The sequence below is a fragment of the Arvicola amphibius genome, chromosome 2, assembly GCF_903992535.2.
Source record: "Arvicola amphibius chromosome 2, mArvAmp1.2, whole genome shotgun sequence".
In the NCBI taxonomy this organism is placed as follows: domain Eukaryota; kingdom Metazoa; phylum Chordata; class Mammalia; order Rodentia; family Cricetidae; genus Arvicola; species Arvicola amphibius.
The window spans coordinates 50,594,775-50,619,025 of record NC_052048.2 but is presented as its reverse complement, the minus strand read 5'-3'; the positions used below and the strand labels follow the sequence as shown (position 1 = coordinate 50,619,025).

General features: G+C 45.6%; 1 protein-coding gene across 3 annotated transcripts in view; it reads right to left on the bottom strand.

Moving 5' to 3' along the window:
- Positions 1–24,251, bottom strand: part of Frmd4b (FERM domain containing 4B) — a 232,549-nt gene that overhangs the window by 146,232 nt on the left and 62,066 nt on the right. The window contains exon 1 of one of the 3 annotated variants that reach the window (XM_038318420.1): positions 13,120–13,238. The exons of the other annotated variants lie outside the window; for them this stretch is intronic. Coding sequence (XP_038174348.1) covers positions 13,120–13,143 — 24 coding nt within the window. The 5' untranslated portion in view covers positions 13,144–13,238. Of the gene's footprint in view, positions 1–13,119; positions 13,239–24,251 lie in introns of those variants that run through there. 3 annotated transcript variants of the gene reach the window in all.

The window sequence follows — 24,251 nt, the reverse complement described above, 5'->3', positions numbered from 1 at the left end:
TCACTCTTTCTCCGAATGCAGAGTTGTATGAAGCTGTACACACATGAAGTCTCAGCTTTCAACCAGAGGCAGGAGGAGGTCACATCTGGAGCCAGGTTGGGCTAATAGTAAGACCTGTTTGAAACAGAGAACCTGGACAAAATAACCAATAAAGGAACGTAGATCTTGCCTAGCAGAGATTCAGCAAGTAGCAGTGGCCTGTCAGGGTGGATCTGGCTAGGCCTATGGCTTGGCTTTTTATGACAGTGAAGGCAATAAAAATAAATGCACCAAAGAGATTTTAATAACAGAGACAGGTAGGAGGAGCCCTGGCAAGACAATTGGAGCAGGGAAGAGTTCTACCACAAGAGGGGATTTGTTTACTTTTTTCACTACTACTACTACTACTACTATTACTACTACTACTACTACTACTACTATTATATTTGTGTGTGTGTGTGTGTGTGTGCACATGCATTATGCATGCGTGCATCTGTGTGTGTGTGTGTGTGTGTGTGTGTGTGTGAGCATAAGCACCCATGCGTTGGCACATGTATAAAAGTCAGAGGACAATTTTCAGGAGTCAGCTCTCTCCTTTTCAAAAAAAATATTTTTAATTTCATCTAAATTGGTGTTTTGCCTGCATGTATATCTATGTGACAGTGTTGGACAGCCTAAAACTGGAAGTACAGGCAGTTCCAAACTGCCATGTGGGTGCTGAGAATTGAACCTGGATCCTTTGAAAGAGCTGCCATTGCTCTTAACTGCTAAGCCATCTTTCCAGACCCGGTTCTGTCCTTGTATTCTATGGGTCCTGAGCATAGAACACAGGTTGCCAGGCTTGGCAGCAAGTACTTTTACCAACTAAGCCACCTCACCAGCCTTGAAGTGACTTGTTTGAATAAACAGATGTTCTCATCATGTGGATTGGACCAAGAGTGGCACAGAAGCCAGGGCTGAGAACCAGGGAGCCGTGCTGTCGCCAAAGTCCATGAATATTCTGACAGGGAGTCAGAGACATCTGTAAAACTCTGTTTTGTTTAGTTCCAGACAATTTGAGGTCGGCTACAGAAATTCCTGCAGCAAACACATCGGTAAGTTACTTATTAAGATTGCATATGGGGCAATAAGGACTGTTTTCTTCTTTAGTTTATATGACTCTATAATTTTTTCTTCTGATTATGGGGATACTTGGTTCCCATGCATGTGTGAACATGACCCATTATGCCTGTCTTCTACATTGCTTTGCTCGTCTCTTTCTAGTGAGTGGACCTACTTTGAGCCAGGCCTTCTCCTGAATCTAATACAGTGATGGCATACTTGGTTCAGATGAACATCAGACAACAGAATCTTATGCCAGGGGACCAGGAATTATTTATAATTGACTTAAAGATCACGAGATATGCCATTTTAATTAGCCTCACACTTTCCAGGCTAGGATAGGCCCCAAGACCAAAAAAGAGCTTTTTGCAACCATGCCCAAAGATCACCCTGAGATGAAGGGAATGATCTAGAATGTGGTGGTTCACACTCTAAGATTGATGGACTAGACTCAGGTGTAATAGATTCACAGTCGGACTCCAGAGGAAGGCAGGAGGATAGGATGGGCTATACCTATACTCTCTTCAGCTTCTGGCTACTTGACCTTGGGAGACTGATTAAGGTTTTGAGCCCCAGTGTCTGAGTTTGCAAAACGAGAGGATTCTGTCACCATTAGCACTTGGCACAGACCTCCTCACCCCAGGCTCTCAGGGTCTCATGCTCCCTCCCCTTGTTCCCACTGGTGATAATCAAAGGAGACAGCAAAGTGCTGGGAAGCACATCCTATGATTCGGAAAAAAACTTTGGAAAAGGCTTGGCTCCTTAAATGGCCATGAGATGCTCCTCATCATCTAGAAGCCCAGCAAACTATGATGTCATTCTCCTGACAGCCATCTTCATTCAGGTTTCAACATTCAGGGAGATGTGGGGAGCTGTTGCTCCCGGCAGTGCAGTCAGGAAGGAGCTGTCTGAGGAGTTTGACATTTAATCTGCAGTGCTAATGCTGGGGAATCAGCCTTGGTAAGGCAAAGAGAAGAACATTTCAGAAAGAGAGAGAACTAAGAAGTAAAAAGCCATGAGGCAAAACCTGGCTTAGTTCAAGACACTGTTGTACAAGTTTGTTTTTTTAATCTCATTTTTTAAATCTTTTTTATCTCATTATTGTAATCAAGACATTTGCTTCCCGCCCCCGGTACTTCATCCCAAGTGAAATTTTAACCCCACAGGTGTCTTTATCTCTAAGGCAGAACTAAGCTGTGAAGAGCCACAGACTGCTACAAGGTCTCAACTTTTTCTTTACCCATCAGGAATCAATCTTCATTTTCTTTGGGGCTCAAGTCAACTACAGAGAATGAATGACTTCAGAAAACAATGGCAGAAAGTGTGGCCTGGAGAATGATGCCAAGAGTGGAGCAAATACAAGAGTCAATAAGAGCTTCACCAGGGATTTTCAAAGGGTGTTTTCTGGACCACCCATATGGCTAGAAGTTCAGAGCAGGGGAGGGGATAGATCTCAGTAGGTAGCATGCAAAAGCATCCTTGACTGGGTACTGAGCTAAACTTCAACCTGGGCAATATGAGACCCTGTCTCAAAACAGAAGTAGACACTCGGGTTGCACGTACAGCCTGTGTTTCCACAAGGCTTCCTGGCTGTGCTAACACCACACCATGCTGAAGTTTGAAGCCACTGGGCTGGAATGTGCACTGCACAACGGGCCACAGAAGACTGTGGGGGTTTATTACAAAGGCAAGAAGGGCATAGGCAGGGAAGGAGTAAAGGCACTGGGAGGCTCTGAGGAGGCTATCTGGGTGGAACATTCACATAAGATGACTCCTGTTCTGTTGTGAGATGAGACTAGGGGGTGGGGCCCCATGATGGGGGGGAGAGGAGAGAGGAGAGAACGAGAGGGATAGATGAGAAAGCAGTATGATGAGGGCACGGTCGGGAGGCTGAGAATGGGAGGGTGAGGCAATGGTAGATCGTAGAGAGAGAGAGAGAGATAGTAGCGATACTCGAATAGAGAGAGAGAGAGAGAGAGAGAGAGAGAGAGAATTATGAATCCAGGAAGGTTTTCAAGTGGTCCTCATCTGCAAAATGGGAGAACAGAGCACAAAACCACTAAGAATCACCGGAATGTACTAGGTGCCGTATAATATCTGTGAATCATCTTGTAGGGATGTAGATGCAAAGCATGGCTTCAAAGGTAAAAAATGAGGAGAAGGAGCTGCGGTCACAGCTTTGCAAGGCTGTTAAGCAAATCAGAATGAAGGGGAGTTTAGGGACTCAGCACACTCATGATTAACTCCATTTACATATTCAGAGACGCCAAAGCACACAGTAAGCACCCGGTAGATGTTAAACGTATTCTGTTCCAGTCTTCAAGTCTCCCTCCCAAACTTATACATTTTAAATTTAAACACGCACCCCTCACTTCTCCTTTAGAGTCCCCTTATTTTGTGTCAGCATGACCAATTCAGTGAGCCAGCTATCTAGTTAAATATCTGCCTGGTCTGGTAACGCTGTAACATGCTTACAAGGCTGCTTCAGGTCAGGGAAGGGTACCTAGTGTTCTATTCAATTTCCTTTCATTTTCGTGTCCTGATCCACCCCAGCTGTGGAATCTAACTGTTGGGGGCCCAGAGAGTGAATCTTAATGTGGAATCTAAGTTTTCCAGTCGGTTTCATCATTAACTCTGGAGAAGACGGTTGATAAACTAAGAAATATTTTCTTTTGTAGGGAGAGAAGTCAGTGTAGGGGTAAGTGCCAGGCACACAGTTGTCCAAGACTTATGTCCAGACTAGTTAGAACCAGTCTGATCCTGGCATCCCTGAGAATCAAGAAGCCAGGCTTGGCTGCCAGTCCTCAACAGGCCAAGTAAGTTAAATAATAGTAAAGCACAGAGAGATGAGACTTATCCAGTGTGGTCACACGGGAAGAGAAACAAAGAGAGCCAGTGACCCCCAAGTTCATCTTTAGGGTCCTAACACGAAGTTTAGGCTTAAACAGAGGTTTAGACAGTATTTCTCAACCTGTAGATAACGACCCCTTTGGGAGGGTCAAACAGCACTTTCATATCCGATATCCTGCATATCAGATGTTTACATTATGGTTTATAACAGCAGCAAAATTACAGTTATGATGTAGCAATGAGAATAATCTTAAGGTTGGGGGTCCCCACAACCTGAGGAACTGTATTAAGGGCAGGCTGAGAACCACTGAGTTGAGAGGCAGGCACAGCCAAGCAGTCCTGGCCAAGGTGTGGTCTAGCCATTCTCACTGCCTCAGCTCCAGCTTCTCCTGCAAGAGGATTTGACAAGTTGTCAAAACAACATGAAATCTCTTTCCAGGAGACAAGCTCCCTGTCTGGCTGGCACCAGACTCCCAGACCTTTCCTTTTCCCAGCATGAGATTCCTGGGGAAATTCCAATTTCTTGGGCTCCACTGTCTCAGTAATTTGATAGGCAAAGGGAAGCACACATGATTCTATTTAGAATATCTTCATTCCTGCCAGGTCTATCACACAGATTCTGAGATCAAATCATTTAATTCCTGGAAGTAGGTTTCTTTATCTGAAACATGGATGACAACATAGGCAAGGTAGGTGTACATAGCCTCCAGCACAGTGCGCAGACTTCACTGTCAGCCAAGATGATTATTACTGACTGAAATGGCCACAGGAACTTGTAGGTTCATGAACCATTAAGGAATCACCATTCTGTAGGCCTCCAAAAATGAATACAATTGTCTTGGGATAGACATGGGTGAGATAGGACAGTACATTAAATAAAACATCTCCAGGCTGACTGCTCGCAATATAGACATTATGTTTATCTGAAATGGCCCATCTAGCCCCTGAATAACACCTCCACATCTCCAGATCACATGCAAGTCTGGAAGGTTCTTCTTGAGAGAAGGGCACAGTTAGCTTTGGAGATGACCTCTGCCAGAATCCACCCCTACACAATCTTATCTGTTTATCCCTTCATTTTATCTCATTTTCCCTCATTCCCTGGGCTATATCCACACAAATCTCCTCTTAGGTTTTCTCTAATCCATCTCCTATCTACCCCCAGGGATTGGGGCTGGAGACAGTCTAGTTAGCATATTTTAAGTGTATAGATTAAAATTATTTTCTGGAAAGTGGTTCAGCTGATAAAGATCTTGCAGTTTATAAGGGTTCTAAGTTTAACCCCCCTGTACTCACATAAAGTTTGGCACAATGGCAATACACCTATAATCCCAGTATTGTGGAAGAGAAGAGAGGAAGATTCTTGGGGCTTGCTGGTCAGCCAATCTAACCAAATTGGTGGTCTCCAGTTTTTGTAGGAGACCCTGACTCAAAAAATGAAGGAGGCTGAGGAAAGGCTCAGTGGCTTAAAGCACCCACCATTCACTACTTATACCCTGACCACCCAGATAAATTTTGCGGGACATGGTAGTCAATGTGTAACTCATAAGGTAAAGGCAGGGGAGTCCCAGGGCAATCTGGCTAGCTAGACTGACTGGGTTCAACTAAGAGATACTGCTTCAATAAACAAGGCAGACAGTGATTGAGGAAGACACCATGTTGACCTCTCTTTTCCATGTGCACATGCACAGACATCCATGTGCACCTTCACACATGTGTGAGCCCACACACATATACTTATGCATACACATCACATATACATAGAAAGAAAAAGTGGAGAGATTGAAGAAGACATCTGACATCAAACTCTAGTCCCCATATGTGCACAAGTACACACACCACAAACAATGTCAAATTTATAGTTGCTATTGTGGAATGCTTACGGGTGAAGATGGACCAGTAGGGGTTCCAAACCCAGCTTAGCACTTCTGCTAGTGCTGTGATTTTCAGCCTTCCTAATGCTGAGACCCTTGAGTCCAGTTCCTCATGTTGTGGTGACCCCCAAATATAGTTATTTTCACTGCTACTTCATAACTATAATTTTGCTATTGTTATGAATTGTGATGTAAATGTCTGTGTTTTCTCATGGTCTTAGACAACCCCTGTGAAAGGGTCGTTTGATCCCCCTTAAAGGGGTCATGATCTATACATAGACTGAGAACCACGATGCTAATGTCACCACCATGGACTGCTGACCTCATGTCTTTGTTTCTTGGTTTCCTGGTCTGAAAGAGATTTAAACACACAGGTGCCGGGACGGCCCAGTGTTCCAGAACTCCCACTCTGTGGGGTTTTTCTTTCTGTTCTCTTCATACTGTTTGTTGAACTTTTTTTTTTTTTGCAATAGTAGCCACTCTGGGCTATTTGCCTCTAAGGACAAGATCAGCCTTCTTAACCCCCAAACCCTGAGCATGCCACATGCTCATTGCAAAGCGCTACTCAATAAACACCCATGGAAGGAGAGCATGTACTTGTCCACTCATTTTATGAAAGCAAGGAAAGCAACATGGTACTTTTGTCATGTAAAACACTGAAAGAGTTGGGTTTGGTGGCCCATGTTTTTAATTATAGCACTTGAGGAGGCTAAACCAGGATGACACGATAGATAACAGCCTCGGATATACAACCTTCTAGGATACGTAGTGAGACCTAACTCAGAAATAAGTAAGTAAATAAACATATCATGAGGTGATCAGTTAGTTCTTTTTAAAAAGAAAATGGAGGGGGGGGGGCTGTAGAGATGACTCAGTATTTAAGAGCACTGGTTGCTTTTGAAGAGGTCCCAGATTCAATTCCCAGCACCCACACGGTGGCTCATAACCATCTGAAATTCCAGTTGCAGTGGATCCAATGCTTTCTTCTGACCTCTGTGGGTACTACAGACATGTGGTATACATTTACACACATAAAATAATCCAAAATGTACTTTAAAAAGAGGAGAAAATGAATGCGACGAAGCAAGGAATGATTCACCTTTGACCTCAGTATTTGTTGGATGATGTCGAGTGCATTTATCTCAAGAGGCATCTGGCATGGGCATAGTTACTGAGCAACCTTCTATTTCCCCAACTCCAGTACAAAGAGAATTACAAAATCTCTGCAGATTTAGGGATGGATCCTTTAAAGCTGTTCTCACGGTGAGTGGAACAATTACTCTCAGGTCCCCCTAGGGTGATCTGACTCCCAGTACAACATAATGCCTCGAACCAAGAGGGCATTGTTATCTCTGGCCCTGGGTGTTACTACAGGTGTGATTCCTCCTCTCGGAGGAGCAGTATAAATAGCTGCAGAAGGGAGGTGGCAGGGCCTGCTCTCAGACTCAAAACATTTTCTACAGAGTTCTGGTCCATACCAAGATACCACACTTTCGGCACATTCAAATACGGATAGATGCTAAGCATTCCACAAAGCTGCATTTCAGGCCATTAGGATGCTATGGATGTGCCCTCTGCACCATCTGGGTGTGGCTCAGTGGGAGAATGCAACAGATGGGGTCTTAACAGTAATGAAGCTTCAGGCCATTCCTCCCTGGATGGGGCGGGGGCTCTTATGAAAGAGGCTGCGCGCAGCGTTAGTGTTAGGCTAGCACAACACTTTGGTTTTCTGCCTCCCCCATGTGAGGATGCGGTAAGAAGATCCTCAACAGTAAAAGAGGGCAAGAACAGCAGGTTTATTGAACAGAGCTGCGGGAAGTCGCCCTCTAGAATGGGCTTTATTAAGAGAGAGAGCTTCACAACTGCGGACAGCCATGATCCGGCCTTGAAATGGGAGAATGTCAGAGGAGAGAACTGCCATGATGAGCAATGGGGGTCCTGAAGGGACAGAGACAGACCCTGCAGTTCTGGAGAACAATGGGGGTTTGTGACTCTCACAGGTTCCACGGGGTAAGGTGTACTCCACACCGTGCAACCTAGCCTGGCCTCGCCTATGCTCTGCATGGAGGCCGCAGGTGGATACTGAGTGGGATTGTAAACGTGTCCCGTAGTCACATGGAGGTGGGCTGAAAGGTCACAGCACAGCTTGCTTTCTTACCAACTCTCTCTCCGGGAGTTGCAGGGGTTATGACGTGATGTCTGGCAGAGGGAGAAAGGCAGCTAGGGAGTCTGTATGCTAACAGCAAGGTCAAAAGCTGACACCTTGAATTTGGACTTCCAAGCCTCCAGTACGGTGAGAAATGGTCCCTGTTTGTGGCATTTAAAAATAAATTACCTTTTTTCCCCTGCCGCAGAGGTGGAGGCTTGGGTGCGTTCAAGATTCGGCCTCCCCTGTAATCTACCACCATGTAATAGACATGAATATTCATCTACAAGAGGTGTCAAACACTACCCTCCCCCACGACGCCAATACCTACAATGGCCTACCATGTGGCGTATGTGAAGCTACCAAAGCCTTAGACAAGGGCCAAACCCATCTCTGTGCGCTTGTATCTGATTGTGATAGGCGTTTATATGTCAAGTTGGTGGAGGCATTTTGTGCTGAGCACCAGATCAAACTAATTAATGACCAAATCAACCTAATTGATGACAACTAGAAACTAGAACTGATCGAAAAGGGAAGCCATGGAGAGTGGTTGGTTTCAGCTGTGTGGTAGTTAAGGACTATGGCAATGATTCTCAGGCTAAGGATGTCATCGAAGAATACGTCAAGTGCAAGAAACAAATAAATAAAAATTTTGGCTCAAAAAAAAAATTAGCCACCTCAGGTGTTCTGTTAGACAGTGCATGCGGACTCATCAGCATCCCACATGGGAGCCAAGCACCTTTCCTTTCTCTGGAAGATTCAGTCTAAGGCACAGACTCCAGGCTGAGACCTCTCACAGTAATCTAATGCAGTAAAGTGAGTGTGTAAGGTCCCATTTCCCCCAGTAGAAGAAAAATGCATGGAGGAGAGAGACTTTTCAGGAAAACATTCTAGAACTTTCATCCCACTTGTTTTGAGTTCAGATACTGAACGTGGCTGAAAAAATACATCCTTAAAATGCAAACACTTCCCCGTCCACCCTCAAGCCAACACCAAGTCTGCAAAAGACATTCTATAACTCTCTTCCCTGCCTCTATTTGTGAATTTCTGCCCCCCCAGACGAACATTCACAGGGTCAAGCAGTCTTGACAAAGGCTAAAAGATGCTTTGATCAGAGCAGTATACCAACAGATACACATGTAGCTCCAAAGAACCATGATTCTTATTCATGCGAATACAGACATTACATTACATCATATTACCCATTTGTCATGCACTCAAAATCCTGGTAATATTCGGTACTTTCATGGCATCATTGGAGTAGACATATAAACATACTATTAAGCATCAGTATTAAACCTCATGCCTATCAAACACAGCTTTATTGCCAGATGGTAGGCAGCTCTACCTCCTCAACAGTCTGTGATTAGGAGAGCAGGATTTGCACAAAAAGACTGATGTTAACTGCACACACTCAGCACTTTTTTTCTCCCTGTTTCTGTGGGACAGAGCATGTCAAAATCAAACAAATTTATCAGAGAGTCACTACTTACCTGAACCGACCTGATTTGATTTCTACCTATTGTATACTGTGATAGTGCAAAAGTCATTTTAATCCTTTGACTTCAAAATCATATTAATTAAATTCTACATATTGCAGCTATCTCAAGTCAACAGCTTTGATACTCCCCAATCGAGTGGTAAATAAACTAATGGTAAAGATGTTGAGTGGCAGAGAGAGGTGGGTGAGTGTCTGTCTGTCCTTACTGACTGCTGGAGGCTTCCACGACTCTCTAGCCATACTTAACTCACCTTTATTAATGCAAGCCTGACACAGTACTGGTGTAGAATGTACCGAGGAAATAGGTGTGCGATGGTTTTATATCTCTTCATTTAATTTTATTTTATGTGCATGGGTGTTTTGCCTGCATGTATGTCTGTGCATCACTTGTCTGCTTGGTGCTCACCGAGGCTGTCAGATCCCCCTGGAACTGGAGTTACAGATGATTGTGAGCCTCCGTGTGGGTGTTAGAAATCAAGCTCAGGTCCTCTGAGTGAGCAGCAAGAGCTCTTAGCTGCTAATCTAGATCTAGCCAAGTGCTGGATGCATTTGTTTGCAGTTTCGTTTGGAGGACAGAGTCTCACTATCTCACCCACTCTGGCTGTGAACTTCTGGGCTCACAGGTCTTCCCTCCTGCTTCTGCCTCCAAGTAGCTGGGGTTACTGAGTCCATATCACCTAGCTGTGTTGACTTTTAAAGGCATTTGAACTAAGGAATGGTGCATAATTGGAAAAGAAGAGTTTCACTCATAACCCACAAGCTCTGATTTCTTCCTAGATGGCACCTCAATGTCCGCTTCCAGTTACAGCTGGAGCAACTCCCTATCCCCAACTTTGCTCAGCTGTATTGGTTCCACACACACTGCTGCTGGCTCTAAGGAACCTGGGACAGTCTAGTCTCTTGATTTCCTTTCTAGGTTAAAAAGCAAAACTTGTGGAAAAGAAGAAAGAAGAGAGAGATGGGAGAGAAGGGGGAGGGAGGGAAAAAAAGGAGAATGGGATTGAAGCAATCAGAGAGACATACACGGCTTCAATTTACGGGGGAGCCAGGGAAGTAAATCCAATAGTCTGGAGCAAGATGGAGAGTTTCTGAGCTGCAAGGGAGTCTCAACATTAGCCTGGGCTCTGAGCCCAGCAAGGAAGACTCAGATGTGGAGTGGAAAAGAGTATGCTAGGTAAACGCTTTACTGACAGAATTATGTTTCCTGCTCACGTTCCTTAGGACTTTAAGTTTTACCTAGTACTACATCTCATTGTGACTGGAGACTGTTTCTAGGGAATTTTCTGTTTGCTGACAGCAGTCGCTCTTAGGTCAAAACCCTCACTTGGACTGTTGCTTTTGAATTTCTATTCCAAGATGCCTCTGGGAAAATCTGCTCTTCCTGCATGGCAGGTAGAGATGCTGGGAGCTCGGCAGAGTGACCAGATGCCCCGAAACCCAGGGCGGGCATCGGCAGAGCTGGCTTTCAGAGATCTGGTCTCCAGACTGTGTTCTGCACCTGTCAGGGCACAAACTTTGGGAAAGCATCTCCACTTCTTTCTATTTTATTTTATTTGAATATTATTTAGTTGTATGTAAGTATGTGTATTTGTATCTACGTATAAGGACATGGGCATGACATGATGCATGCATAGAAAGGAAAGCAAACTTGTGGGAGTTAGTTCTGCCCTTCTACTATGTGGGTCCTGGGGATCAAACTCAGTTCTTCAGGCTTGGGAGCATGCATTTTTTTTGGTTTGTTTTTATCTGCTGAGCCATATTGCCTGCTCAGTGTCTTAGGGATCTTTATGAAAGATTGGGAAAAGATAAGAGCCAAAGGTATTCCATACATCAAGGGAACAGTGTTTCCAGACAGGACAGGGCAGCTGCACATATGAACCCATAGCAACCATGGCAGAATGCACAAGGGTTGCACAGGCTCTAGACAGACAAAAATCGCAGCCCAGAGGACAGAAAACAGACACACTGTTCTACTGCTAGCTGAGGAGCTGCAGATATTTGATAGCCGTTAGGAGAAGGAGAGGGAGTAACAGACTGTGGAGACGGGACAAAGCCATTTATAGGTCTTACTTCAGCTGAAGCATTTCATGGTGCAGTTCTCCTCAACCAGTGGTGTTTCTCTCCCTACTTCCCCATATTCTGCTGGTCATGGTCTCTCTGGGGGATGGGGCACAGCACCCCTGGGCACATCCTGCTTTTCTACAGTGACACCTTTCCCAACTTCCAGATGGAAAGCCCAGTAAAGAGTACCCTGGAAAACAGAATGCACTGCAGCACAGCGGCTGGAAGGTTGAAGCGTGGGAGCCCTAAGAGCGACAGTTTCTGACCTCTTCAAGGGGCTGCAGAACAGGATGGCTTTACTTTGTGCGAATCGTGTCACGTGAGCTCCCCCCCCCCCACCCGGGTCCGTTACAATGCTACTCTGAGTATCCAGACCACAGGGCTGCATCTCAGAAAATAATACATTCTTTCAGACATTGGGCACCTTTAGGTAGGGCAGATGGCTCACTTCTAAGGCCAAGCCATTGTGTTCTATTATAGGTCCCATCGCTGTCTCCATTGTGACATATTTATTTCTTTAAGGCTTCTCTCCTCTTACCAATCCCACCTACTTCCTCCACAGACTTCCTCCTATCCCCCTAGAGCTTTGCACTCCACTGCATGAGCTAATTTCCTTTCTTTTCTGAAGTCTACCCAGATTTCCCTCCCTTCCCCCAGCACCAACAACCGACCAGGGAAGAGAAACGAACACACGACATTGGCCTTTAATGAGTTTATCATAACCACATTACAAGGGGGAAAGAGCAAAAAGCTTCCCTTTAATAAGGATGTAGGACTTCCTCTAACAAATCAGAGGAGTTTTATTAATTAACTGATAGCTCTCCACGAGAACGGCACATCCGAAGTCTCTACTGTGAGCTGATGAATTCTGGTCACACAGAAGCTTTGCCATGAACTAGAGTAATGGACACAATCCAATCCTTCTGCTCTCCCTAGGCAGAGCAGGGGCACATATCAAAGGATCCTTTCAGACAGGACACTAATGAGTTCTAGGACATTAGAACCTTTGCTGCCAAGCACCAGACAAAACTGGAAGGACCCCATCTTGATGATGAGGTGATTAACAATTACAAATCAAAAGAATTTGGAGGCTGCATGCGGGGGATCCTTTCCACGGTTCTTTCCAGGATAGGTGAAGAAGCTCGAATCTTTCAAATTACCAAATAATTAAGAAAAGAGAGAGAATAGAAAAGCAGTAGGTGTGTGAGGCTGGGGGTGACCTGGAATGACACACTGCGACAATAACTGAAGTGCTAGAGAAAATCAGAAAGCCAGCCTTTTGAGTCTGTTGAAGAAGCCAAGACAGTGTTTTACACAGAATAGGAAAACCTTCCAAAGGACAGGCATTAAGAGCTGTCTCTGCTAAGGTATTGTTCCAGCCCTTACCCGACAGGAGTTAGTAAGGAATTCCTTGAAAAATGGAAAGGTAAACATGCATTGTTAGTTCTGTTGCTTAACAGTTGGTCTCCGAAATGTTCTGCTTGCAGGAATCCTCCCCCATGTAATGTTAAAAATCCGTCCAATATTTTGCTAAGACACATTGGCGAAAGCTCACGATGCCCCCACAACACTGCCTGTAGTCTGGTGTCCAGAGAGAGTACTCTTACCTCCAATCCATGATCGAGGTTCATTTAAAGGGACTGGCGAGAAGGTACAGGACGCAGGACACATGTATTCAGCGCGGTGGGGTGTGTGTGCTTGTGTCCTCCAACGACAAGCCAGTAGAAGTGAGGACCCAGTGCCCCTGACACCTTCCGCTGCCATATAATCGCAAGGAAGTGACCTTACTGTTTGTTGCTTTGATTAGAAACAAAAGCCTCTCAACATGAGTCAGGAAAGCAACAGGGGAAAATCCAGCTAGAAAGCCTGCTATTTCTTTTGGCCACCCGAAGCCTCTCTTCATTATACACTTAAAACATATGATGACATACTGTGCGCTGTGTTCTCAACTTCATTTACAATGTCCAAGAGGGGCTGAGAATTACTCAGAGATGATCGATGCTGGGTACCATTCAGACTCTAATCCGGCTCCCCATCCTGTACATATTCTGGGTTAGCCTGGGAAATTCAGTGCATGGAATGGTGTATTAAATAAACTTTGCTTCCCACAGACATCTCACGCCCATGGATTTTCCACTCCATCAACATCAGTCAGCATCAGAAATGCCAGGCACAGGGTGTCGATCTTGTCAGGCTAACTGTGGCCTCACCGAAGGTGGATTACATCATGCACATTTTGGAGAATAATTTACTAATGGAATTACTCAGAGGGTAGGGAATATTCAAAGTACATATTACTTCAAGTTAAAATGAGAAGAAAACACAGAAATATAATTATTTTGAATTCCTTTTCTTACGGCAGTTGAGAAAGAGCTCATCACATGGTACCATGGTTCTTACGTCTGAAACAGAAGAGCCTTCTGGCATTATGGGTAAAAACGTAAGCAAACCTTGGTGTTTTGTAGAGGTTTGTCTTTGAGAAAGTTACTTGATCTTTGTGGGAACCCATTTTCTCCTTTGTAGACTGGGGACAAAAATCCCTGTCTCGCAAGTGTATGGGAGGGGTTAAAGGAGATAGTGCAGGTAGCTCGGGCGCTGGGAATCTGATGGCTGTAAAGTTATCAGATCCCCAACTCTGGAGCTGGAGGGTGAGCCGCCTCCCCAACGCCGCTGGAAATGTACCTGCCAAGGAGCAGGAATGGTTTTAAGTCACGTGACATCCTTTCAAAGGTTTTACTTACTCTGAATGACAGACAACGGACTGTGGGGAAAATCTCAAGCAGAGGCTGACTTAATCAGCAACAAGTCTGGGTGCAGAGAGAGGTGGCACATCCTGACGGGTGGAAAATGTGCCAGTTGACTCCGGACTGAGCCATTATTTGTGCGCATGCATCCTGACAACCGGAAGAGCTGGATGTTAGAAGAAACAAGCTGCTTAAGCGCTCCAAGGGGCCACACAGTCAGTGGTTTTGCTGTGCAGCCCACTACTTCCGTTAGTAGGATACATGAGGAAGCGTACAGAACGTTCTGTAATGATGGCCCTGGGGGACCCTCAGAAAGTTGCGAGCCTCCAACAGTCTGGGCCCTAGTGAAGATGGCATCATTAGGAGGACCGTGAAGATAACTCAGAGAGGGACTTTCTCATCAGCGCCAGCTCCTGTATGCAGAAGTGGGGAAGAGGGTGAAAACATGGGGTGCGGCTCAGTGGCAGAGCTTTGCTGGCTGTGTACCAAAGCCTGGGTCTACTCTGAGCACCGTATTTGTAAAAACAGCAGTAGCTATGACTAGTCTTCAGATTATTAATTAGATTATGAATGATCTTAAGTATTAGATTAATATCTCATCTCCGGCTTTAGTGTTCCAGAAGCATTCTGTAATTGTTAAGAGTGACAGAGTAGCTGGGATGACAGCCGAGAGCCACCAGGACACACCCTGGTGGGCATCAGGAGACAGACACGCTCTGGATGACTGGATGCGACTGTATACAAAGGTACTCCCTGAATTTTTCAGTCATTCAGCCTATAATTTCTGCTTCTGCCTGTGGATGGGCAGATTCTCTGTAGCCTGTCAGTTGGGAGAGAGAGGGTTGTGCGACTCGGACACCCTTAGCCAGTTGCATCGTGTGACCCTGGATCGGGTTGCTATCAACACAAGGTTGGATAGGTCCTAAGTGTAAAGATTGGAGAAGCCCAGGGATCCAGCTAGGCTCAGAGTGAAGTGCTCCATCCCAGCAGCGTTTGGTTATCAGACAGGGATGCTGGGACCATTTAGGAAGCATTCCGAGACAAGTGGCACTCAGAGACCAGGAGCAGGGATGGGTGAAGCCCACTCTATCTGACTTGATTCTTCTCAATGCTTCCTGATAAGTGCCCAGTTCTGGAGCAGACTTAACATGAGTTCCTGACGAAGGACTCTGTCTTAGTTCATTTTCTGTTGTTATAATAAAATACTAGAGATGGATAATTTACAAAAATAAAGATTTATCTCATGGTCCTGGAGGCTGGGATGTCCTGGGGCATGGTCACGGCATCTATGAAAAGCCTCCTCTCCACTTAATAATGTGGGTATCACATGTGTGAAGACAGAGCAAGCTTGCTGAATTGGGTTTCTCTTCCTTTTTGTATAATGTCGGCAACACCATCATGGGCACTCCACCCTTATGACTTCACCTAATCCTAACTCAAAAACCCCTCTTCGAGTACCATAACCACAGAGTTTTGGGAAGTAAGCTTCTAGCACTTGAAGACAGAGGGGGTCAATGTCCCACCCACAGCAGAGTCCCCGTGAAAGTGAACTGACATCCTGAAGAAGCTCTAAACAAAGATGAGCATCTGTAAGCCAAGACTGTCAGACATACACTGTGCTGCAGTAGCAGGCTCAGCTACTGGCCAAACTTGGGCAGGCATTCTTTCAATGCTCCTGGGAGTAAGAGAAGGGAAAATACACATAACAGTTTAGGGGAAAATATGTGCATATAGGGTCCCATTTATTTTCCTGAAAATTTAATTATTTTTTTTTATTTTACATGTGTGAGTGTCTGCTTGCATTACGTATGACCAACCACATGGGTGCAGTGCTTCAGAGGCCAGATGAGGGTATCATTCCCTAGACCTAAAGTTATAGACAGATGTGAGCCGCCATGTGGGTGCTGGGAACCTAACTTGAGTCCTCTGCAAGAGCAGAAAGTGCTCTTAACTGCTTATCCATGTCTCTGGTCCTCAGGGTCCCCCCCTTTTTAATAAAGGAGTATAGAGTATCTTTGTATTATCACTAAACTACCATTTCCATCCTTCACGTGCCAGGTAGATGTCAGACACTTTGTAAACCCCAACCCAGGCAATGGGCTGCCATCTTCCCAAACCAACAGCTTAACCTAGCACCAAGTCATCGGCCATAAATACAACACGAGCTGTACTCCTAAGTGTAGTGAGATTTGCAATAAAGAAAGGAATATTTCCTTCCAGATTTCAGCCTCTAGACCTAATTTCATTCAGTTCAAATATGTTCGGACACCAAACACAGATAGGGTGCTACAGAGAGAACAGCTTGGAAAACATCGTGTTCCTCAACCAATTGGACTTTGTGGCTCTGGAGGAGAGCAGTGGCCACAGGCTATGCTACGTCACTGTCTGGGTCCAGCATTTCTTCTACATACACTGTCTTCTGCTCTTCATTGTCATCAGCCTGTAACCAAGGCACTGGGTGCCTCGTGGTACTTCCTAATTTTTCTCTCATTACAAGGACTATTACTTTGGGAGTTCATAAGGTGATAGGCACCAGAGCTGGTATCATGGGTGCTCAGGGTGGCATTGAGGTCCCACAGGATCCCAGGCTCAGAAGGACCTCATGCTTGGTTTAATGCTTGGCTTCTTTATTACAGTGTCTAATACTACTTTTACCATTATTTTGTGTCGTTTGAGATCAAACTAAGAGCTGGGTGTATGTATGCTGGTCAAATGTTCTACCTGTGAACTACATCTCCAGCCCCTTGTGTTTTTGTTTTTGAGACAGAGTATCAAAAGACTTGTCTTGATCTCATGGCCCTCCCCCTGCCTCCCAAGGGTAGGCATTACAGGCCCTGCTATGCCTGGTTCTTGTTGAATAAGACGTTGAGTATTTTCCTTCTGCACAGAGCCACGTCTCAGCCTGGCATTGTGCTAGGTTGTAGAGACCAGTGAGTGAGCAGGGGAGAAATCCAGGACAGGAAAGGAATAGAAAGACACGTAAAGACAAAATAATTTCAGATGAAGGTAAAAATCGACAAAATACAGGCAAAAGTCATAATATGGAGGGCCTATGACCCTGACCAGAGAAAATGGGCAGGATAGGAGAGACAACAGCTACGGGGATTGGGCTCAGAACAGGGCATGTTTGTTATGTTCAGGGCTAAATGAGGAGGCACCTGGAAAGCTCTCAGAATCTACCGAATGAAAAAGAACTTCTGTTTAAAAAGGAAAATCACCCACTACAGAAAGTGAATTCGAAAGTTTCTAAAACCGGGGCTGATAAGAAACACTGAAAGTGTATTTAAGGTCTCCTTGAGATCACATGCTGTGGACATTGGGTAGGCTGTGTCCAGGAAAAACAGACCCGATGGAAAAATCTGTTACTCATGTTCTCCTCCAGGCAGAAAAAGAAGGAAGTCTCTTGTGTGGGGCGGATTCTCTTGCTTTCTTAACCACAAATGGAAAAGCAGAGGTGAAAAGCTTGAGGCAGAGAGGCCGGCATTGAGGGGTTCTCAGGTCTGTCTCACAGACTGAGAGGCAGGCATTGAGGGGTTCTCAGGTCTGTCTCACAGAGAGAGGAAGGCATTGAGGGGTCCTCAGGTCTGTCTCACAGAGAGGCAGGCATTGAGGGGTTCTCAGGTCTGTCTCACAGAGAGAGGAAGACATTGAGGGGTCCTCAGGTCTGTCTCACAGAGAGAGAAAGGCATTGAGGGGTCCTCAGGTCTGTCTCACAGACTGAGAGGCAGGCATTGAGGGGTTCTCAGGTCTGTCTCACAGAGAGAGGAAGGCATTGAGGGGTTCTCAGGTCTGTCTCACAGAGAGAGGAAGGCATTGATGGGTCCTCAGGTCTGTGTCTCAGAGAGGCAGGCATTGAGGGGTCCTCAGATCTGTCTCACAGAGAGGCCGAAGGTACCTGCAGCTTTCCAGACTATGGACACAAACTCTGTAAAGTCTAATAACTTCCTCGTGTTTGGAAAAATAAAGACAAAAATACCTTTGAAGAACATGTTTGAATTCCATTTTTTATACACAGGATACTGAGACTCAGAGAAGTCAGTGTAAGCAAGGAGCCTCTCCCCATCAAGGGTAAGAAAACAGAATCTACACCCAGAGCCCAGAGTCCCAAGGCACACTTTTCCCAGAGGCTGCTGCAGACAACATGCAAAGAAAGTGGGCTGACCACGCAGCCTTCCATCTCACTTCCTTCCTGGCTTTCTGTGGACTCTGATTTTTTTTGTTCTGTTTCGTTTTCCCCTTTCTCTGCCCATTTGCAGCCCTTTGAGAAAAAAAAAAAACATTTCCTCCTCTTCCTCCTCCTCTTCTTCATTCCCCTCTTCCCGCTCCTCCCCTTCATCCTCCCCCGCCTCCATTTCTTCTGACACAGGGGTCTTCTCTATGTAGCCCAGGCTGGCCTTAAGTCAGAGTTACTCCTGCATAAAATGAAATCTTTTATGAGGGAAGACTTCAGGGCCACACACAATGGCAGGCTGGCGTCACGCTGTGTCCTCCCTGTTTCTGCACGCATCTTTTAATCTGGCCACTTTTGCTTCATCTATGACCTCACCTCCTTTCTGTCCTCTGGGTCATTCTGAATCAAATCTACGACTTCAGAAATCTGTAAATATTTCAACATGAAAGACCACGACAGTCTTTTGGAACATAACCCCAGATAGTGAAAAGGAAAAAATTCTCAATATCTTCAAATGTGTTAAGAGTTCAGATTTCCAAATGATTAGTCATTTTTATTTGTTTGTTTTTGAGTCAAGGTCTCATTATGTGGTACAGCTTGGTCTCAAACTCACAATCCTCCTGCCTTAGCCTCCAGAGTTCTGGGATCATACACGTGTAGGACTGCATTCAATTCTTTTCCTTCCCTCTCCCTTTTCCTCTTCTCACCCCCGCCCCCAAGTCAGGGTCTCACTATGTCATCCCTGGCTGTTCTAGAACTGTCTATGTAGAATATTCCGCCTTTGAACTCACAGAGATCTGTCTGTCTGCCTTTGCCTATAGAGTGTGCTGGGATTAAAAATATATACTACCATGTCTGGCCTCATTTTCTCCCCAACTTTGCCGGAAACAAGATCCAAAGCCAGATGCCACATTTTGGCAGTGGTCACATTCCTCTCAGGTCTTGGCTGATCTATAGATACCTCTCCCTCATTGTCATTTATTTGATGAAGAAGGTGGAGCTGTTTACCCATCCGCCTCCTACCACCCAGGCTTGCCGCCTGGGTTTTCAAGGTTTCATTCCAGACACATCTATCTGCTGTGCTTCCCAAAGCTTTCCCCTTCCGGTTGATCTTCCTACGAGGACTCTCTCCTAGGTCCTGCAGCCTGTGTGTTCTTGCACTGGAAGGACAGTCTACCTGTTATGCTAGAAAACTAGACTCAGCTCATTCAACATGGCAACTGTCTAATCCCACTGGCCCTGTTCACTGTAGTATCTCGGTGAGGCCAGATCTTCTTCCCCATCTGCCAGTGGGTGCCACTCTGTTCAGTATCGCTGAATGACTGGTCACCCAGGAGTGTCACCTGCCCAGGAAAGAAAAGCTTTATGCTTTTCCTTCCTTACCAGTTCTTAAGATACTGAGTTATAGCACCCCCTTTGTCTCTGGCCCAGGGGCTCACTGTGCAGCAGCCCGCTGGCGTTGACTGCTGTGAGCACAGACACACACCACCACTTTCAGTGCTCGCAGCTGGGGACAGGAAGACCGCTGGGACTTTCTGAATGCCAGCCTGGCTCTGAGTCTGAGACCCTGTTTCAAGAAAATAAGGCAGAAACTGATGCAGTAGGACATCTAACATCCTCCTCTGGATCTGCACATATGCGTGCATCTGTACATACATGTGCTTGCAGCCCATGATACACAGACAACACACACACACACACATACACACACACACACACACACACACACACAATTGAATTAGAATTTACACCCAAGACATACATACCCTATGTGTTACATTCAGGGTATAAGCAGCCACCAAGATAGAGAACACTTCTAGAAAGTACCTCTGACAATTTTACAGACACTCTTCAGATTTATAGCAATATACATAATTTTCTTCTATTCTAGAATTTTATATAAATTGAATTAGAGATGTATTCCTCTAAGCAGAGCTTCAAGTGTGTGTGTGTCTGTGTGTATGCTGTGCACTCAGACATATATACATACATTTACTTTTCTTTAATAAATAAGCAAGAGATGAGCAAACAGAGCAAACGGTGGACATGCCTTTAATTTTTTATGAAACTGCCCAATAGTCCCTTCCCCAACTGTCTTCTCTATCATTTTACATGCCTACCAGCAATCAGTGAGGTCTAGCTGTCCTTTCTTTTCACCAGTACATGGTATTATGGGTCTCCTCTTCCTCCTTCTCTTTTTTCGGCAGTTTTCTGAGAAGAGTCTTACTTTGTAACTCACAGTGTCCTGGTGTCCTGGAACTCACTATGTAGCCCAGGCTGCTCTCAGACTTGTGATCCTCCCGTCTCAGCCTTCTTCTCAGTGCTGGGATTGCATGCCTGCCACTCCACTCTCAGCTAAGTGTTCTTTTTAAAATTATTGCTGTTGTTTCTCTCTCTCTCTCTCTCTCTCTCTCTCTCTCTCTCTCTCTCTCTCTCTCTCTCTCTCTCTCTCCCTCCCTCCCTCCCTCCCTCCCTCCCTCCCTTCCTCCCTCCCTCCCACCTTCTTTCTCCGTGTGTGTGTGTGTGTGTGTGTGTGTGTGTGTGTGTGTGTGTAGAGTTCAGAGGACAGCCTTCAGGGGCCAGTTCTCTCCTTCTATCATGTGGCCTCTAGGGATTGAAATCTCACAGGCAGGCCTGTGCAGCAAGCACCTTTTCCACCTGAGCCATCTCATCTACCCTAGGTTTTCTTAATATGGTCATATCAGGCTGTGTAGTAGCAGAGACTACACTACCAAGTTGCTGTCTTCAGAATACAGGTTTAAATGACAACTAAAGATTAGGAAGAACAAACACTTATGTAGTCCTTTAATACCCACAGGCCCCGTCTAGTCTCCACTTCGAGGGATTACCTAGTATAAACCGTGTAATATCTTTGAGGTCGGGATTCTTATTACTGTCTCCATTTTACAAATGAGAAAACTGAGGCACAGAGATGCTTTTTGTTTGGTTGTTTTAGTGTCTCGAGACAGGGTTTCTCTGCGTAGCCCTGGCTGTCTTAGAACTCTGTAGACCAGGCTGGCGTCAAGCTCAGGGATCTGCCTGCCTCTGCTTCCCAAGTGCTAGAATTAGAGGCACCACTCTCTCTGGCTGACGTCTTCATTTACAAAAGTCTCACACGGCTAGGAAAGGGCTGCAGCATCTGCGCCTCCACAGGCAGGGCTCCGGGTTCCGGGGACCATGCTCTTCTGCCCCTCAGAACTGTCCCAAAGCACCTCCACTCTCCCTCGCACTTTAACCAAGAAGTAGCAATGGACAAAGCATGCGAAGTGCCCTGGATTCTTTCATATGAAGGACCTTCACGTGGTCAGCATTTCCCTCCTGCTTCGGCCCATCTACCTTTGAGCTTAAGCCTTTCCCTTTGATCAGCACATCCCCAGTTTTTGACATCTTTTCTCAGGAGGTTCCTATTTTGAGCCTCTTTTATTCTTGCTGTGGTTGCAGGCCTCTCTGCTAAGTCGCAGCCTTGAGTGGCTATTCTATCATAAAGTTTTTCTGCAGAAGTAAGAATGAAACCAAGTGGAAAATCTCCGTGATAGTTTATAGTGGTTATGAATGTGACCCCAAGGAGACACACTTCCGATATTCCTGTGAGGGTTAACTGGAGTAGAATAAGTGACGCGGGAAGATTTACCCTAAACATGAGTGTGTCCTAGACTCCAGGAAAAGGAGGGTGTGAGCTGAACCCCATCATTCATTGCTATGTGACCAGCCCCTTCACACTCCTGACACCGTGACTTCCGACCACGATGGACTATGTTCCCTGGTTCTCCTTGCCAGGATTTGGTCACAGTCAGGAGAACGGTAACTAATACAATGCTTGATTACTAGAGGCCTTTGATCTCAGTATCCAGGGCTAAGACAGTTTCGAGGTTGGTGAGTTCTACCATCACCAATATACTGAAGGCCCCGAGTTACTCCTGTTTTTCTATTTCAGCATGTTTCCTGAAGATTGATAGTCATAATTGCAATATGGATGCCACCCTTCCAGGCATGAGATCTCCACACTATCCCTTGTGAAGGAAAGAGAGCTTTTCCTTGTCTGCCTTAGGCCATAGGTTTCACTCTGATCCCATCACTGGCAGAGGAGAAAGGGCACCGTGATCAGCTTCAAGCATAGCATCACATGCTCTGGGCTTCCTGAGCTAGGGTTCTTCTGGGTCTTGAGTGTAGCCGCAATACCAACCATGGTCACGTCCATCCCTAAGTAGTCCCACCCACGTACCAGTGCTGTAAAAAGACTACCATCCTCTGTGATTTCTAAGACCTGAATCAGTAGAGAAACCCTAGCTCAGAGGCCAATCAGGATTTCCCCAGGAAGCCCCGGTGGTGCCACAGATTTCTGAACTAACCCATCAGGTGATGGTAGAAGTGGCTCTAAGAAGCAGGTTTGGAAAATGAGTACAGAAGGAGAGAACTAGGGAACTAAACAGCCCATGAGGACACTCTGGTATGCCACACAACTGTCATGCCTTGACTGGTCCCACCTCCCACACCTCTGGTTCTGACTCACAAACTTTCTGTGTTAATTTTCTCACCACTGTGACAAAATGCCCCAGGTAGGCAGCTACTGGGAGCAAATGTTTATTCTGTGTCACAGTTTCACAAGGAAAGGCATGGCAGAGGGACCCAAGGTGGCAGGAGCATGTGGTATTCTTTTCATGGTGGCCAGACTGGAAGATGGATATAACCCTTAATGCCTGACCCTATCAGCTAACATCTGTCATCTAGGCCCTGAAACTCAAAGGTTCCATAACTTCCCATTTCAGTACAACCAATGGGAGACCAAGTGCTCAAAAACACAAGGCTGCTGGGGGTGGGGGTGGGGACAGCTCAGATTGAAGCTATTTATTTCAGATTAGGAATTTAGAAGCAGATAGGCATCAGGGTAACTAGGTTCAGGGGGCAGAGAGCCATCCTGGCCCCTTGGAAGCATGCATAGGACATACACACGGAAACTAGCCTTTCTGCCACTCGCCAGGTGGGCACTACCAGGAAAGCAGCTGGGAAGAGTGCTGAAGCCCTTTGGGCATGGGTTTCCTGCAGCAATTCTAGCTGACCTCTGAGTTAGTCTAGTCCTGATCAAAAACTACACACAAATACACCCCCACTCCACATCAGAGATCACCTATGGAATCACTTGATAGAAAGAAACTGGAAGCTTCAACCAGCCCTGAAGTGATCAATTCTGCTTTCTCTCTCAGAGACACGGGGCAGTTTCATGGTTGCTGGTGGCTAAGAAAACTCACCTAGACAGCTCAGGCTAAATCACATTTAATTTAATAATCACAGATTTAAAAGGGTCGATAAGCAAAGGCCTCAGCATAAATATGTAAAAGAGAAAAGACGCAGTGCTGTTTTCTCTTCCTGCCCATGACCTCCCTCCTTTTTACACTAACAAATAAGTAAAGGCTTTTGTGATTTCCACCAGGTTTATCTAAATAAAATTTAGCGCATTTATAGCTGGAGAGACCCCAGTTGCTAAAATGTACTAAACAATAAATGGGCATAGGGATCCAGAGTATGAAGCCATATAATACAATGGCTCAAAGAAATAACTAAATTTGGCTCTTTGTAAAGCTTAAGATTTATGTACAAGGTGGAGGAGCAGTGTGGTATATACTCTGCATGCTGACGAGAACCAGCGCTCCATATCAACCTACGACACAAGATTCCACATTAATCAAACATTTTCTTTTTTGGTTTTTCGAGACAGGGTTTCCCCGTAGTTTCTAGAGCCTGTCCTGGAACTAACTCTTGTAGACCAGGCTGGCCTCAAACTCAGAGATCCGCCTGCCTCTGCCTCCCGAGTGCTGGGATTAAAGGC